Raw genomic sequence first — 15517 nt, forward strand, 5'->3', positions numbered from 1 at the left:
CCAACCAATTCACACACATACACACACACACACACACACACACACACACACACACACACACACACACACACTCTCAGCAAACATGTAAAATATTAAATATGGAAACCATTTTCAACTGGAAAACAAAGTTCCTAACAAACAAAAGTGTAAAGAGCACCAGAGCTCAGCACTTTGGTGACTTTAATGACCATTTATTTGGCAACTTACTCTTCATTTCTGTAAAGTTCGGGAATTATGTATACTGTAGTCTTGCATTGCCGGACCCTGGCGAGTCCACACAGCATTGCTCTCCCCATTTCTCTGCACTCTACTGCAGCAACTTATTGCTATCACTCCTGCTAAAGGCCCAAGAACAGAAAGGGACTCAGGCGCTTTTGTTACACCTTTAGCCAGTTTGTGACACTGTATTCTTGTTCATCCAAATGTCAACATGTAATCAGACAGTTACAGTGACGTGAAACATGAACTTGATTTCTGAAAGACCTATTAAAAATGTTTAAGAATATAAATAACTGCAGCGCAAAAACATTTGGTTCTAGTTATGTGACATTGTTACTGCTCACAATGCTAGTTGGTGATCCTTTGGACAGAGCCAGGCTAGCTGTTCCCCGTTTCCGGCCTTTATGCTAAGCTAAGCTAACTGGCTGCGGGCTGTAGCTTTGTATTTAATGTACAGAGATATGAGATTGGATCAATCTTCTCATCTAACTCTAAATAAGAAAGCAAAAGGTGTCAAATGATTCATCAAGAGCCTGTAAATTACATAAACGCCATACTTCTGGTTAGTCATCCTGAAGGTCTGTGTGCCGCAACGCGTTGGTGCGTATTTTTAACCTTTTGCTATGCATTAGCCACATCAATAAAGGATTTTTTTTATATTTTCTTCAACAAGAGTGCCTTGGTTTTCATGCTGTTGTGATTTTACAGCAAGTGATCAATCCGATGTCTAATTTATCATGTCTAATATTTACACGCTTGTACAAGTAAATCATGTTAAACACCTCAGAAAACGTGTACACTTGCTTGTGAAATTGGTAAACTGTATCAGATGGAACTGCATGGTGCATCATTTGCCATTATGAAGTGAAACAGGTGGGACATTTCCATTTCAGCCGGGAGACTGAAAATATAAGATTTTAAAATTAGATGTTGATCAGGCCCAATTCCATATCCGTCAGCAAAATTTTCCCCTCGGTCAAAATAAAACTGGTGACGTCACTCATCATCCACAGTTTGTCCGCTGCCACCCTTGGTACATTCTCCACTCCTCTGTCTTTAATGTCACTCTCCACCCTCCAGCTTTCTCTCTCTCCTTTTAGAATAAATTCAGTTTCTTAGTCAGCGCTCCTTTTCACTCACTAATCTGTATCTAGAAAAACTGCTATTTGGTGATGAGAAAGAGGGAAACGCACATAATAACTTCATGTTTATTTGAGTTTCTATCATCATGTTGCCTTAGTTACAGCTGCTATATAGATTGGTGTCCATACGAGCCTAGTTACTGTTTAACCTCCCCACCCACATTTGCCCAGATTAGGAAAATCAATAAGATAACAGCGGCAACACCGGCCTTACCTTGCACCAACAAAAGCCTTCTCCCACTACAGCAACCTGCGCCAAACTTCCACATTTTACACCTTATGGGGAGGGAGGAAAAAGTGGATTTTAAACACATGTTGGAGAGGAAGCAGAGGACGAAATGGTCAATGTAAACACACAAGTCACTTCAAGTATGGAACTTCCATTTGGTGAGTACACACTTTTGGTATTGTTTTTAGCACCTCGGCCCAGTGGTTTCACAAGGGGGAAAAAAGGTTGAGTGTGGCAGCTGCTTGCTTCTTCTTATCTTTTTCGATGGTTTGTGCAGCGGCTCCAGAGCACTGCCGGATCACTGCAGACTCAGGGTGGAAATATCATCGCCATTTGTGTCTGCCCTTTTCACACGGCTGTAATCCAGGAGGTGTGTCAGAGAGATGGAGGTTGTTAAGAAAGGCCATGGCAGCTGGGCTTGATGGTGATGATGGTTCAAAGGTTTTTGAGATGTCAGAGCAGTTGGGAATATATCAAGTCTCAGGGGGATAAGAGCAGTGGTGGAAGAAGTATTCAGATCCTACTATTACCACACTGTAAAAATACTCTGTTACAAGTAAAAGTCCTGCATTGAAAATGTTACTTAAGTAAAAGTTTGTGAGTATTATTAGGAAAATGTATTCAAAGTATTTAAAGTAAAAGTACTCTAGAAACTAGAAAGGATCCAAACAGTTGTGTGTTTAATGGTCTAATCATTTCAGCTGGACTTGTAGGCCGTTATATTATTGGCTAGTTTACTTTATAATAAAACAGCATATTTTTTAAACTACATGTGTTTCATGTACAAAAATCTTAATGTGTAAAATAACTAATAATGAAAGATGAATGTAGTGGAGTAAAAAGTACAATATTTCTCTCTGAAATGTAGCGGAGTAGAAGTAGAAAGTGGCATGAAAAGACTCAAAGAAAGTTCAAGTACCTCAACATTTGTACTTAAGTACAGTACTTGAGTAAATGTACTTACATTTGACCACAGGATAAGAGGATGATTTGAAAGGATTTGAGCTTGATGTTGTTGGTGCAATTGATACACAAAGGAGTTTTGAAAAGCTGCGTTACGGGATGAAGTCAGATGTGTTTTTATTCCGGAACCTGAAGGGCTGAAAACATTCTCTTTGTAAAGCCTGAAATATGAAATTTTGATGAAGCTTACATTTTATTTATGGCTCCAGTATATGATGCTGTACAAACAGAGAAATCCCCATCTCTCACATCTCTCTTCACGTTGCTGCTGCAGACTACATGCAGTACGTTCCTCCTGTGATGTCTGTTATGAACTATCTCAATGAAAGCGAAGGCCTCACTGCACAGCGCTGCCTCTCACTCCGGCTTTCAAACAAAGCAGTTGATGGAAGTTTGGTTTTCACTTCTGTGGTCATTCATCGAATGATTTGCATGTCACAGTGGGATGAGGAGATGCAAATTTTTACAAAGCTCTGGCCAAATGAGAAAAAATTACACAAATATTCATTAATGTGGCTAAAGAGTTGGTTTGCCCCTGAACAAATATTGCTGTGTGATCCATGTTATTCTGGAAGCCCGGGGAGAGATGTTTTTTTTTTTTTTTTTTTTTTTGGTCATGTTAATCCACCTATTAGCCGTATCCTACACCTGCTCTCCCCATTTCTCTGCACTCTACTGCAGCAACTTATTGCTATCACTCCTGCTAAAGGCCCGGGAACCGAAAGGGACTCAGGCGCTTTTGTTACACCTTTAGCCAGTTTGTGACACTGTATTCTTGTTCATCCAAACGTCACCTCAGACCTAATATATTAAAAAAATTTAAGAAGATAAATAACTGTAGTGCAAAAACATTTGGTTCTAGTTTTGTGACATTGTGACTGCTCACAATGCTAGTTGGTGATCTGCTGTACGTCTTGGGCGGCACTTAGTCTCGCTTTGCCAGAACTTTCTCCACAGCTCTGCGGAGGAAGGTCTGGCTAGTCCACACAGCATTGTGGGATGGGAGAAAAACGTGCTCTGGTTATTAGCATATCTTTAAACCAATCGTCTTGGGCGGCGCTAAGTGCTGGACGCAGGTACAGTGCCTCTGATGATAGCTCTCCAGGCTAACAAGCTTACTAGCTTGGATGCTGAGAAGATGTATTCATCATTATGTACATATCAAAAGATGTATTTGCATCATCATCTGTCTGCAAACAATTCCTATGTTGTGGAGCAGATTGTAGGCTACTCCAACAGAGGAGGTTCAATAAAAATGCATGGTGCAACAATATTCAAAGGTGCAAATATACATGTCGAAGTTTGACTAGACACAAAATGTCCCTGTTGACTAGCGAGGTCAGAGTTCAGTTCATTCAGTTATTAAAGACAAAAGGCTAAATAATTGTAATTAAAAAATCATGACACAGTAAATGCATACGCTACATAAAAAGGACATGCACATAACGTGTATTGTATTTTGATTTGTGTTTATTAGGCATTTTAAATCTTCCATATTGAACTACCACTGATGCCAGTAATTACATTCACACATTCAACATAATGATAATACTACATTGGGGGAAAAAGTGACAATATCTCTATCAACAAGACATGAACAACCACACAAAGATCTAATTATGTTGGTGTTAATCCTCACTATTAAATTATGGCAGCTACTGAGTATTTATTGCACATTTCATCAAATACAATCTGAGGCATTGTTTAACACGATCATGTGAAGAAGCCAAGAGACCGTTAATGCCTGTACGGTTCAGCACTCATCTCGTCTTTAGTGGACATGTCTGGTGGTGATATTCTTTATTTTTCTTAGTCATTGTTTTCCAAAAAACTATTAAAAAGCCATACTGTTGCTCTGGGTTCCTTCATCAACATGAACACACACTGTACTTTATTCTGACTCAATCCCACATACATCGTCCTGCTGCCCCAAATACTCACTAGAGCATTAACTGTGTATTAATCCGACGCTGAAAATAGTTCCCAACAAACACTCTGTTTGAGTAACTTTTGCTATAAACTACAGTGCCCATATGTTTTTGGAAATAACTGAGCCTTTTTCTAACATGAATGCAGACATTCATAACCTAATTTTAAGGATATGTCTTTAGTAGGTACAAATGGGCTACAGACGCCAGGAAGTTTTTATAGATGGACTAACATGTTGTTGTTTTTGCCTTATTCTTTAAACTACATGCTATAAAAAAAGGAGTCCAAACTAGAGAATTGACTGCATTTTATGTATGTATCATATGCCCCTGATTTTTAAAGCCAGTGACCATCGCATTAATCTCTGATTAGCCACCTCTGTCATCCATGAATTGTCATGAAATAGCAACAATAGCAACATTTTCTAAAAAGGGTTTGTTTATCCAGTATACAGTATGCTCAACAAATCTTCCAAAAGCAGGACATTTATGTTACGAATGCATTCTTTGGCTGCTGCCTACACTAAGCCTCTTTTTGGCCTAGATCGGGTTATACTATGCTTCTTTGTCCAAACAAACTGCAAATCACTGTTTTCTTCCAACCTGTGCTGACATTATGGCTCTAGCAAGCATTGCAAATTCAACATGCCCATGAGTAAAGCCAAGCCTGTCAAAGATTTTGATCAATTTCTACAAAATGAGAGAAGACATCTGGTAGTTATGTCTACCAAAACAGCCTTTTGAGACTCTGCTACAGAGACAAGATGACAGGCCGTCCTCTTAGAATAGAACAGACTTTATTGTCCCAGAGGGGAAATTTGTGTTGGTCATAGTGCTACAAAATGTCGCTTCACAACACAAACATGTAACAGAGAAACCATTCTGAAATCAACATAAAAACAACATAAAATCAACAAAGCATCTCAGGACATGAAGGAAGGACACACATGACTGTATGTCAATGCGACATCTTAAAAAGTGACTGTGTGTATTAAAGTGCAAAAAGTGCTGGTGTATTTATTGCACGTTGCTCTGTTGTGCAGCTTGATAGAGGTTGGGATAAACGATAACTTACAGTAAGTCAGTTTGTTTTACATCTCTGCACACGGAATCTTCTCCCTGATGGCAGAAGTTCATATTCAGGAAAGAGAGGGTGCTGAGTGTCTTCAGTCATTTTTAGCATGGTTTCCTACAACACACACAACTTGTGTCAGACATATGGGATTAATTGCCCAACGGTCACAACCTGGACAAACTCCCGAGCTCTGCTGTTTGCAGAATCTCTTGGTGAATGCAAACATGACAGCAGCCGTTCAACAGCTCCTCGGCGGATATCTGTTTGCCCACAAAGCTGAATGACTTGACAGAGGGGCACAGAGAGGCTCCTTAACACACACCATCGGAGTGACAGAGACTAAGTTAACGGTTCAAATGACTCACAAAAACATCTTCCTGTCAACACCGCAAGGTTGCACAGGCACCGAATATTACGAATAATGTTTGTGGCATACATGCTGCATGCTGCTGTGTGGGTCAGGATGATTTGTCATGAGAAAACCTATATCTATAGTACCTAAAATGTGTTTAAAAAACGTATTCAAAAAATGTATTCAATGTTTGCATTGATTGACTGAAATCAATTTGAACTGAAGGCAGTGGTGGAAGAAGTATTCAGATCTTTTAATTCAGTAAACATAGCAAAAGCAAAAGTCCTTCATGATTTTATGGGATCAGCAAAAGTGAAGTATTATCAGCAACATGTAGTTAAGGAAGCAGAAGTAAAAGTACTCATTGGGTGACAAAACGGCCCCTGTCAGTGTTCTATTACTGTATCATAATTACTGATGTGTAAGCAGCATTTTTATGTTTTAGATCGCTATGTTGGAGATGGGTTTTAACTAGTTTTATAAACTGTTGACAAATCAGTCTCACTAAATTGTCTATTAGTAACTGTGCTGTACTCTTCTTCAGCAGACGGAGTTGCCCAATTGTCATCGAAATCTTCAAATTCATTTCTCAAAGCACTTAAAGGACTTCTCGTCCATGTGGAGAGAGTGTTTAGTCAACTGCTGTTTTCCAAGTTTTTTTTTTTAGATTTTTAATGAATTTTCACGAATGTCTTAGCTTGCAACTCTTGGTTTGTTTTCTAATGCTGACAACCCACACAATACACTTGACAAAATTGCAATTGCAAATTGAATCAGAATCAGAATCCGGTTTGTTGCCAAGTAGGTTTTTTATATACAAGGAATTTGCTTTGGTGTAATGGTGCATAACAAGAAACATGAATGTAGAAAATTACAATAAAAATATAAAAGAAAATATGTACAATGTAACTTTTTAATATGAATTAGCTAGGCAGGAATGTGCAGAAATATATTCTAGGGGATGTGCAAAGGTTGACAGTATTAAAGGTCCAATGTGTGGGCTAACGTTGGACCTATCTAGCGTTGAGATCATATATCGCAATCAACTCTCTCACGCTACACAGTTCAAAGTACGTATTACAGCTACAGTAGCCTTCATGCTTCAAAAAGCCGGTCTCTTGCTCTTTTCAATATCCTTTTTCTTTTTCTGGGCGAAGAAGAAGACTCCTGTTCCTGAAATTTAGATTTTGAATATATGTGGTCCTCCATGTTTCCTTCTTCAAACTTGCCGGGGCCGGGAAGCTACGATATCCATTAGCAGCATTAGCAGCACCTGTGAGTTCATCGTGTGACAACGAAAACGCGAAAGGCGAGCAGTATGTCCTGTATGTCCCTTACCGGCTAACATATTTCAAGATGGCGCATGAATATGGAGCGTCTACTCCAGTTTATGCGAATGCAAATGTGACATTTCAAGCCAAAAGGAATACTTGGAATTGATGGTGGTGGTAAATATTCATGAAAAAGGACAAGTTTGTGAACGGGCACCACAGATTTTGATAATGAACAACTAAACACGTTACACACTGGACCTTTAAGATAAAAAAGAATGCAATGCACAGAGAAAATAGTCCAGAAAGATGTGAAATGATGTAACTCGTATAGACAGATGTGATGACATTAATGAAATGTGTAGTGCCTACAGTATTGGGGGGATAAGAGTCAATGTCAGTGGGGGGGGGGGGGGGGTCAAAGAGTTTGTGTCCAGGGTGGGAGGGGTCAGCTACAATTTTTCCTGCCCACCTCAGGGTCCTGGAATTGGCTACTGAATTAAACCACCCATCCAGGCGTATAATTATGTAACTTTTTTATTTCCATGTGCCTAATCTGATCTAAATGGAGTGTTTTACGCATGTTTACCCACTTTAAAATGTGTTTAAGACCGTAAAAACGTTTGTCTTGATGTCTGTCATCTGGATTAACTGATTTTGAATGTAAGCTTGCTTTGTTTCGACTTACTGCAGTAATGAAGTCTCTGACTGTGTCAATGGCGAGCTGCTTTTGCTTTCCCTTTTGCCAGCTTGTGACAGCGTGAATGTTATCAGACAGTAACAGCAACATGAACTTCATCTCTGAAATAATGTATTATAAAAAAAAGATTAAGAATATGACTACAGCCGTATAGAAAGTATTAAGCTTGTGTTATAGTGTCCTGGTGGACAAATCACTCAGCTAATGAAGTGAAATTGAATCCGTACTGTAATAAAAATATGATCTAGAAGTGCCTCTCCGGTGTTTAGCCCAATTAGCAGCATGTTTGGAGGGTAGGTATTACTTGACACTTTTAATCCGGGTGTTCAAGTCTCCAATCAAATCTCATTGTGACAGGCATTAGGGGGATTATCCCTGGGTGCTGTGGGCCCTTACAAGCCAGCCCGGTGGCCCCGGCAAACAGCACCATCCAGTAACATTGGCCCTGCTTCTCCTCCCAGCCTGCCTCAGCCTGGCCGGGCCTGAGAGAGCCGCTGAGGCTCATGGGCCTTCGCTCAGCTGGCCGGCTCACTGTCAGGGCTCGGCCTTCAGAGGGATGTATGGCCAGGATGGGACGCTGCACTTCATCGACCCAGGTACAGGTAACAGAAACCTAGAGAGAGAGAGAGAGAGAGAGAGAGAGAGAGAGAGAGCTTTGAGAATCAGGAATCATTGTGTAGATTATTCCCAGAATGGAGGGCAAACAACAAGCTTCTGTTGTCGTGCGTTAAAACCGGTGAGCTATGGGAAGCAAAGCTGCTGGAAGCTGACAGACAAAACACACGAGTACATTGTGTGTTTCTGGTTCACTGCTGCTTGAATCCTTCGACAGAAATGCGCTGTACAAGTGGAAAGCTTTAAATGTTGACTGTTTGCAAGAGCGGCTTCATCGAGGAAAATGTTTAAGTAATGTATAATACGTTACAATATATTGACAACCCCAATAGACCTTTTTCACGGGAGACATGTTGACATGTCATAGTAGGAAAAGCACAGGTGTATTCAAAACCATTAGTGATGGCTGCATTCCACTTAGGAGAGGCCCTGGTGTTGTGCATGCTGACTCACTGAAATAGCTTACTGGGACACTTGATGGAATTGACCCATTGTTAAGGTTATCAATTTCAGCTGTGCTTTTCATACTATGACAAGTCAAAATGTCTGCTGTGAAAAAGGTCCATTATTGGATTCTATGTGATGAATATTGTAGTCAGTGACTCAACAGTTTGTGGCTAAAACATTGTAGTGTGAGGCTGGTTAAGTGCAGTGAATTGAGTGTGGGCTTTGTGTGCTACGTGTCCACATGATGGCAGTATAAGTCGTGATTTTAATGTTGTCTCACTGGCAGGGGCAGAAGGTAACTTAGAACACCCAAGTACCAGACTCAAGTATACGTTTCAGGTACTTTACTTAGTGGTGGAAAGGAACAAAGTACTTTTAACTAATGTACTGGAGTAGGTGTAATTTACAGGGGGTGTGGGAGGGTTACAATTGCTAACAATAATTTCCTTAACGTAATTAATTTGCACCATGAATTGATACAGAAAAAATCACCAGAATGCATAAAGTGTTTGATATGCTAAAAATTTCAATTTTGCTCAAAAGTGGAGATCTCAACCCCAATGTTGAACCCAAAGTTATGCTCTTGTGTGCTGAACTTAATTCTAATTGAACTTCACTTGAGCGTTTCCATTTTATGTTGCTTGATACGTCAACTGCACTACATGTACATCTCCGAGGGAAATATTGTACTTTTTACTCTACATTTCACTTTACATTAATCTGACAGCTTTTTTTATTTTTTTGTTTTTTTGGTGGCATTTTAGGCTTTTATTAGATAGGGCAGCTTTAGACATGAAAGGGGAGAGAGAGGGGGAACGACATGCAGCAAAGGTGCAGGGTGAGCTACCCAGGCGCCCAATCTGACAGCTTTAAGTTCTGACTTACTTTCATTTCACATGCAAAGCCCATCATGATCTAATAAAATATGATGCATTGTTACAGATTAACTCGACTCGACTGTTTATAATGTTGTTGAAGTTAAAATGAGCTCTACCTTTACAAGCTACAACATTCAAATGCTTCTTACATGTTAAGTTACCATATCAAATATAATATCTAATTCATAAAACTGACAGGAGCATTTTTTTTCTGCATAATGATTAATTTTACTCTTAGTTCTTTAAGTATATTTTGCTAACAAAACCACTTTTTTCAAATGACATTTTCAACGCAGGATTTCTACTTGTAATGGAGTATTTTAACATTGCAGTATTACTAATTTTACTTAAGTAAAGAATCAGAGTACACCACCGCAGAGGTCTACAGCTGCAATTTGAACGCACATCCACATTTTGCACTTTTAATCAACAAAATCAATTGGAATGCAGGACTTTAACTTGTAATTAAGTATTATTTCACTGTGGTGCTACTTCTTTCACTTAAAGGGGAACTACGCAGCTTTTTTAGCTTAATTTACCTTAACTGAACAGCTTCGGAGTCATTGGAATGGTTATATTACTTTTTTCGAGTTGAATGGTGGTCGTCTCGCTCCCCCCTAGCACCTGTGAGCAGAAAAACCACCCTTGCAACTTTGGGCTGGCGAGCCGCTGGCCTCAGCGTCAGCAAGTATCGCGTGATATCAGGTCTCGCGATGTAACAAATTGCTACACGGCACTGCACACATACGCCCATTCAGGAACCGGCTAACAAGGTAGCGATGGAGTTTTTCACACTATCGTCATGGCTGAGCCGACAAAAAAGAAGCAGAAAGCTAGGAAAGCACTGTCAGAGGAACGAAAGAGGGAAACGGCAGACTGACCGAGCGAGGAGTCAGAGATGAGTTAACATAGGAGCTGCCAAATATGTCTTCCGAAGCTGTAGGGGGAGCTCTATAGAGAAACCTGTGAGCAAAAAGCGAGAAAACAGCGAAGAAATGGCCAAAACTGCATAGCGCCGCTTTAAGAAAGAGTTTTGAATACTTCCTCCACCGCTGTTGACAGGCCTGTGACATTGAAATGCAAAATAAGAGAGCAGGTTTGTTCAAACAGATAATATAATAATAATAAGTTTATTTGATATAGCACCTTTTACAGACAAAGTCACAAAGTGCTTCACATGATAAACATTTGTAAAAATACAGTAGGATCCAACAGAAAATAAGCAAGGAAAAAAGAATTGAAAGACCAATGAAAATCATTTAACTTTAAAACCATTTAGATTAAAACCTAAAACCCAAAGTTACAAACATGAGTCAAAAGCGAATTTAAACAAGTGTGTCTTCAGCTGCTTTTTTAAAAGCTTCAACAGAGACTGCAGAACATAAGACAGTAAGAAGGGCGTTCCACAGTTTTGGAGCCACCGCTTCAAAGGAACGGTCACCTTTAGTTTTTAAACGAATGTTTGGGACCACCAGTAATCCCTGGTTAGAAGACCTGAGGGACCTGTTAGTAGTGTACTGATGGAGCAGGTCAGAGATATAAACAGGTGCCTGACCATGCAAAGCTTTATAAGTCAGAACAAGAACTTTTAATTGGATCCTGAACTTGATCGGAAGCCAATGCAATGAGTATAAAATTGGAGTGATGTGCGACATCCTGCTGGACCTGGTCTCTAGCCTTGCAGATAGAGACCAGGAGAGAGCAGCATGCGACCTCAGCAGGTAGAAAGACAGCAGCCAATGGACGGTCAGAAAAAAAAAATGAGCTAACGAGTGTTTAAACTGTCTGAGCAAATGTTAAAGGAGGATCAGAGTTACTGATGCAGTCAGCAGTGGTGGAAGAAGTATTCAGATCCTTTACTTGAGTAAAAGTACTAACACCAAACTGTAAAAATACTCTGTTACAAGTATAGTAAATAAAGCCCTGCATTGGAAATGGTACTTAAGTAAAAGTATGTAAGTATCATCAGGAATATGTACTTAAAGTATTAAAAGTAAAAGTACTCAATGCAGAAAAATCCTCCCATTTTAGAAAGTGGAAAGGATCCAAACAGTTGTGTGTTTAATGGTGTAATCATTTCAGCTGGACTTGTAGGCCCTTATATTGTTGGCCAGTTTCATTTATAATAAAACATCAGATTTTATAAACTGCATGTGTTTTGGGTGCAAAACATCTTAATTTGTAAAGTAACTAAAGCCGTCAGATGAATGTAGTGGAGTAAAAAGTACAATATTTCTCTCTGAAATGTAGCGGAGTAGAAGTAGAAAGTGGCATGAAAAGAAAAGACTCAAGTAAAGTACAAGTACCTCAAACTACTTGAGTAAATGTACTTAGTTACATTCCACCAATGGTCAGCAGACTATTCCATTTTAGTGTGTGTGCATTCTTGAACTAAGCAAAGTAATCACAAATATTTATAAATAAGTATAGTGTTGATAAATAAAATATTTATAAATCATAGTTTTTATATTTCTAACGTCCTATAGATTTTGGCTCTGTGTGCTGACAGGATAATGTTGAATTCACAAATATTTAGTGCCTTGTTATTCAAGCTGTGGAGGTTAAACGATGTTAATCGATTGCGTGCTGACCCAAGGACCTCATAGAGAATCCCAGAGATAAACGTGCTCAGAGCAGAGCTGCTGACAGAGGCTGATTGGGCCGGCAGTCAAAATGAATCCTCAGCAAAACAGAGTTAATGATTACAGCGCCTTATCACATGCTGTGATTGATTTACGTCTTGCATGGGTATTCGTGTTTATTGAAGCAATTGTTTACTTATTTAGTGTCACAGAGGCTACTTGAGTTTTTCAGTCTGACTTACGTGCACCATGTTTTTTTGTAGATTAGAGATTCTTTTCTGGAGAATATTGTCTTTCGGCTTGAAACTTCACAGTTGATATGATGAAAAAAAGGGAAATATGTGACATAAAGAAATACTTTAAGTGATTGTGCATGAGAATTAAAGTTGTGGTTCTCCTGCAAAAGTTAGTAACTTTAAAGAAATGCACTGAAATGCATTGTTACTGTACTTTACGTATATTGTGTAAGGACATTTTAGACACAAAATCATAGTATTATATTGTCCTTCTACAACTGCATACCTCCCTCATTTATTTACCTAATTGTGTATCACCCAGTAATATTAAAAGATACTGAACAACTAAATAGGCAAAAGCGGGCTATCGTTACCCTGAGACCAAATAGTCATCATGGATGAGGACAAAATCACAACTCTTCTGTTGTTTCACAGAAACCATTTGAACGATTTCGACGTCATTCCATCTTCAGTTTATTGAAATCATCTTTCTAAAAATCTATTAAACATCCCCTTAAAAAATGTTTAAAATGTTATATGGCTGAAGATAAACCAAAAAACATTTCACGGTACATTTTGATCTTTTTAATTAACATGGAAAGGCCTCTGATTGGCAAACTGATCACACCCGTGATTTACATTTGTCATTTTAGTACGAAACCCTAAAAACTACCACTACAATTGGTTTTGGTTAACATGGTGTGTTGGCTTCTGAGGTCAGATTAACTTCACTGGAGATATAGAGTAATTATTTGACAGAAAAAGAAAAGAAAAAGAAAAGCTGAGCGGTACAAAAGTAGTTTCCACTATGAAAGCAGGAGAAAGGTTTACACAATCTGTCAGTCTAAACACACTAACATAACACTATTAGGAATGTATATATATACAGATAAATAAAAAAGGTCATTTGATCTTAAAAAAAATAAAAAATCAATCTGTGTCATTGGAAGCAATAAAAGTAATTGACAATATTCCAGTGGCATAGAAAAAAACATGATATTCCTGCAGTCAGCCACAGGGGCTTGCATAAGCGGTGTTATTTGCAGATAGTTATCTGTTGACAAGGTCTTTGCCATGACACCCTACTCACCTATCTCCTCCATCTACTGCAGCAGAGCAGAGCGGCAGCCTCAAACCTGCTGCAGCCAACAAATTGTCTCCTTCTGTTTTACTCTTATCAACATCAACACGCTCCTGGATGGTGCTGCACAAACACTCACATTTCCCCATATGCTGCAGCTTTCTCAGAAAGAAACCAAATAAGTCCCCAGACAGCGCATATTCCATATCTTATTGACTCCTCCACTGGGCCACCATAATCCTCTTTTCCTCCCATCTGCTGGTTCCTGTTTTTTTTGGGGTTTTTTTCTTACTTATGTTGCTTCCCTGTGTCCTGCCTTTGAGATCGGACTTGGGGAAATGAAATGTAATCATTGAGGAGAAGGTACAAATAGGTAGTGGTTGCAAATGGAGTTTGGCCAGTGGTCGGAGATTCCTATTCAGAAGATATAGGACTTTGTTCACAAACTGGAGTTTGAAGTTTCAAAGGGGAGAATCACACAAGTGTTACATCAGGTCTCGGCGATCCTTTGACTTTTAGCCCCGGGGCAGGAGTTTGGGTGACTGATTATAAGACAGCACTCTCTGGCCCATCAAAAAATGTCAACATGCCAGCCTCCTACTGTATTTAGCAGCTATTTGACAGCTTCATGTCAGCCAGTTGTTGTCAGCTGCAGCCAAAAGTTCTGCTTCAGTTTGAATAACTGCTTATCGCCGATTTATTTTGTGCTCACAAAGCTTACAATAAGACGAACATGATTTTATTATGCCATAAACTACTTACACATAAACCCCCTTGCTCAAATGTTCACCGGGAAAAAAAACACAAACAGAGAAACAAAGAAACCCACAATCCAACATGGGAGCCAGACAAAAAATATAAAATTAAAAAATATATTTTATGCATAAAATTGAAGCATGGCACAGGATAAAAATACTAAAAGGTAATATAACTTATTTCCATCTTGGCCATCCCAGATCACAGACTACTACTGCATTACACTACACTACTGCCTCTTCTACATTACCCACCTCAAAGTTGTCAGTATTACCTATTATACAACCTACTACATGCACAAAACTGTCCTTTTCCACTAATTGCTTACATGCTGAGTATTTCACGTCATTTTGTCAGCTGTTCTAAAGGTTGTCCTACACACAGTATTTCAATCCAAAAGAACTTTATCTTCTGCTAAATTGCTAAATAAGTAACCTTTCCAGCAATGTTTAACTATTTTAATGATTGAAAAAGTGTTAAAAAAAGGTTATGTATGACTATTAGACCATCAATAGTCTTGCATTGCAAGCTCCGGACGCAGCGACGGTGGCTCTGCTAAATAGTCTCGGGAAGAAACTTCTTTAGGTGGAACATTTGCACCCTGAAAAAGAACATACAATATCAATTGACGTTAACTGTTCACACAATACAGTAACGTGAGCTATTTATATTAGCTGGATACATGGTTAAACCTCCTTACCAGTGTATCTCCGTGTGTAGTTCGTCCACAGCAATCTCACCAATCAGTCCCAAAACGTCCCAGTTAAAGAGGAAATGCCCTAAACATATTCTTTTTAAATCTTTACAATCATTCCCCAAAAGAACTAAGCAGGCCTGCCATGTTGTACGTTCCAAATTTTCTTCAAAACTTTTTCAGCGTGTAGCTTGCTAGCTCGAAGTTTGATGTTGTTACCCCGAAGCGAACAGAGTTTCAGAACAGCAACACACAGAGAGCGGAAGGTAAGGGGCATCCTCCTTGTGATGTCAGGCAATTATCCTTGAAATGTACTTCCGTTGATCCAAAAATTGACTTTGCATGTCAT

At 39.2% G+C, this 15517-nt stretch overlaps 1 protein-coding gene and 1 long non-coding RNA gene across 5 annotated transcripts in view; one reads left to right on the top strand and one right to left on the bottom strand.

Annotated features, from left to right (window-relative positions):
* Positions 1–1717: 1717 nt before the first annotated feature.
* hnf4a (hepatocyte nuclear factor 4, alpha) overlaps positions 1718–15517 on the top strand; it is a 30741-nt gene continuing 16941 nt past the window's right edge. Inside the window, exon 1 of one of the 3 annotated variants that reach the window (XM_031312920.2) lies at positions 1718–1748. In XM_031312920.2, the coding sequence (XP_031168780.1) occupies positions 1733–1748 (16 nt within the window). In that variant the 5' untranslated portion in view covers positions 1718–1732. Of the gene's footprint in view, positions 1749–8302; positions 8482–15517 lie in introns of those variants that run through there. The other 2 variants (XM_036008190.1, XM_031312928.2) reach the window with 2 other exon arrangements.
* Positions 2475–14221, bottom strand: LOC116059705. 2 transcript variants are annotated; one of them, XR_004107359.2, is made up of 3 exons: positions 13728–14221; positions 7868–8492; positions 2475–3026 (listed from the first exon to the last, which is right to left on the bottom strand). It is a non-coding gene; the product is annotated as an uncharacterized LOC116059705 (long non-coding RNA). The 2 variants fall into 2 exon arrangements; XR_004107358.2 differs by lacking the exon at positions 2475–3026 and having other exon boundaries at positions 7699–8492.

This window comes from Sander lucioperca, chromosome 12, assembly GCF_008315115.2.
Source record: "Sander lucioperca isolate FBNREF2018 chromosome 12, SLUC_FBN_1.2, whole genome shotgun sequence".
Classification (NCBI taxonomy): Eukaryota; Metazoa; Chordata; class Actinopteri; order Perciformes; family Percidae; genus Sander; species Sander lucioperca.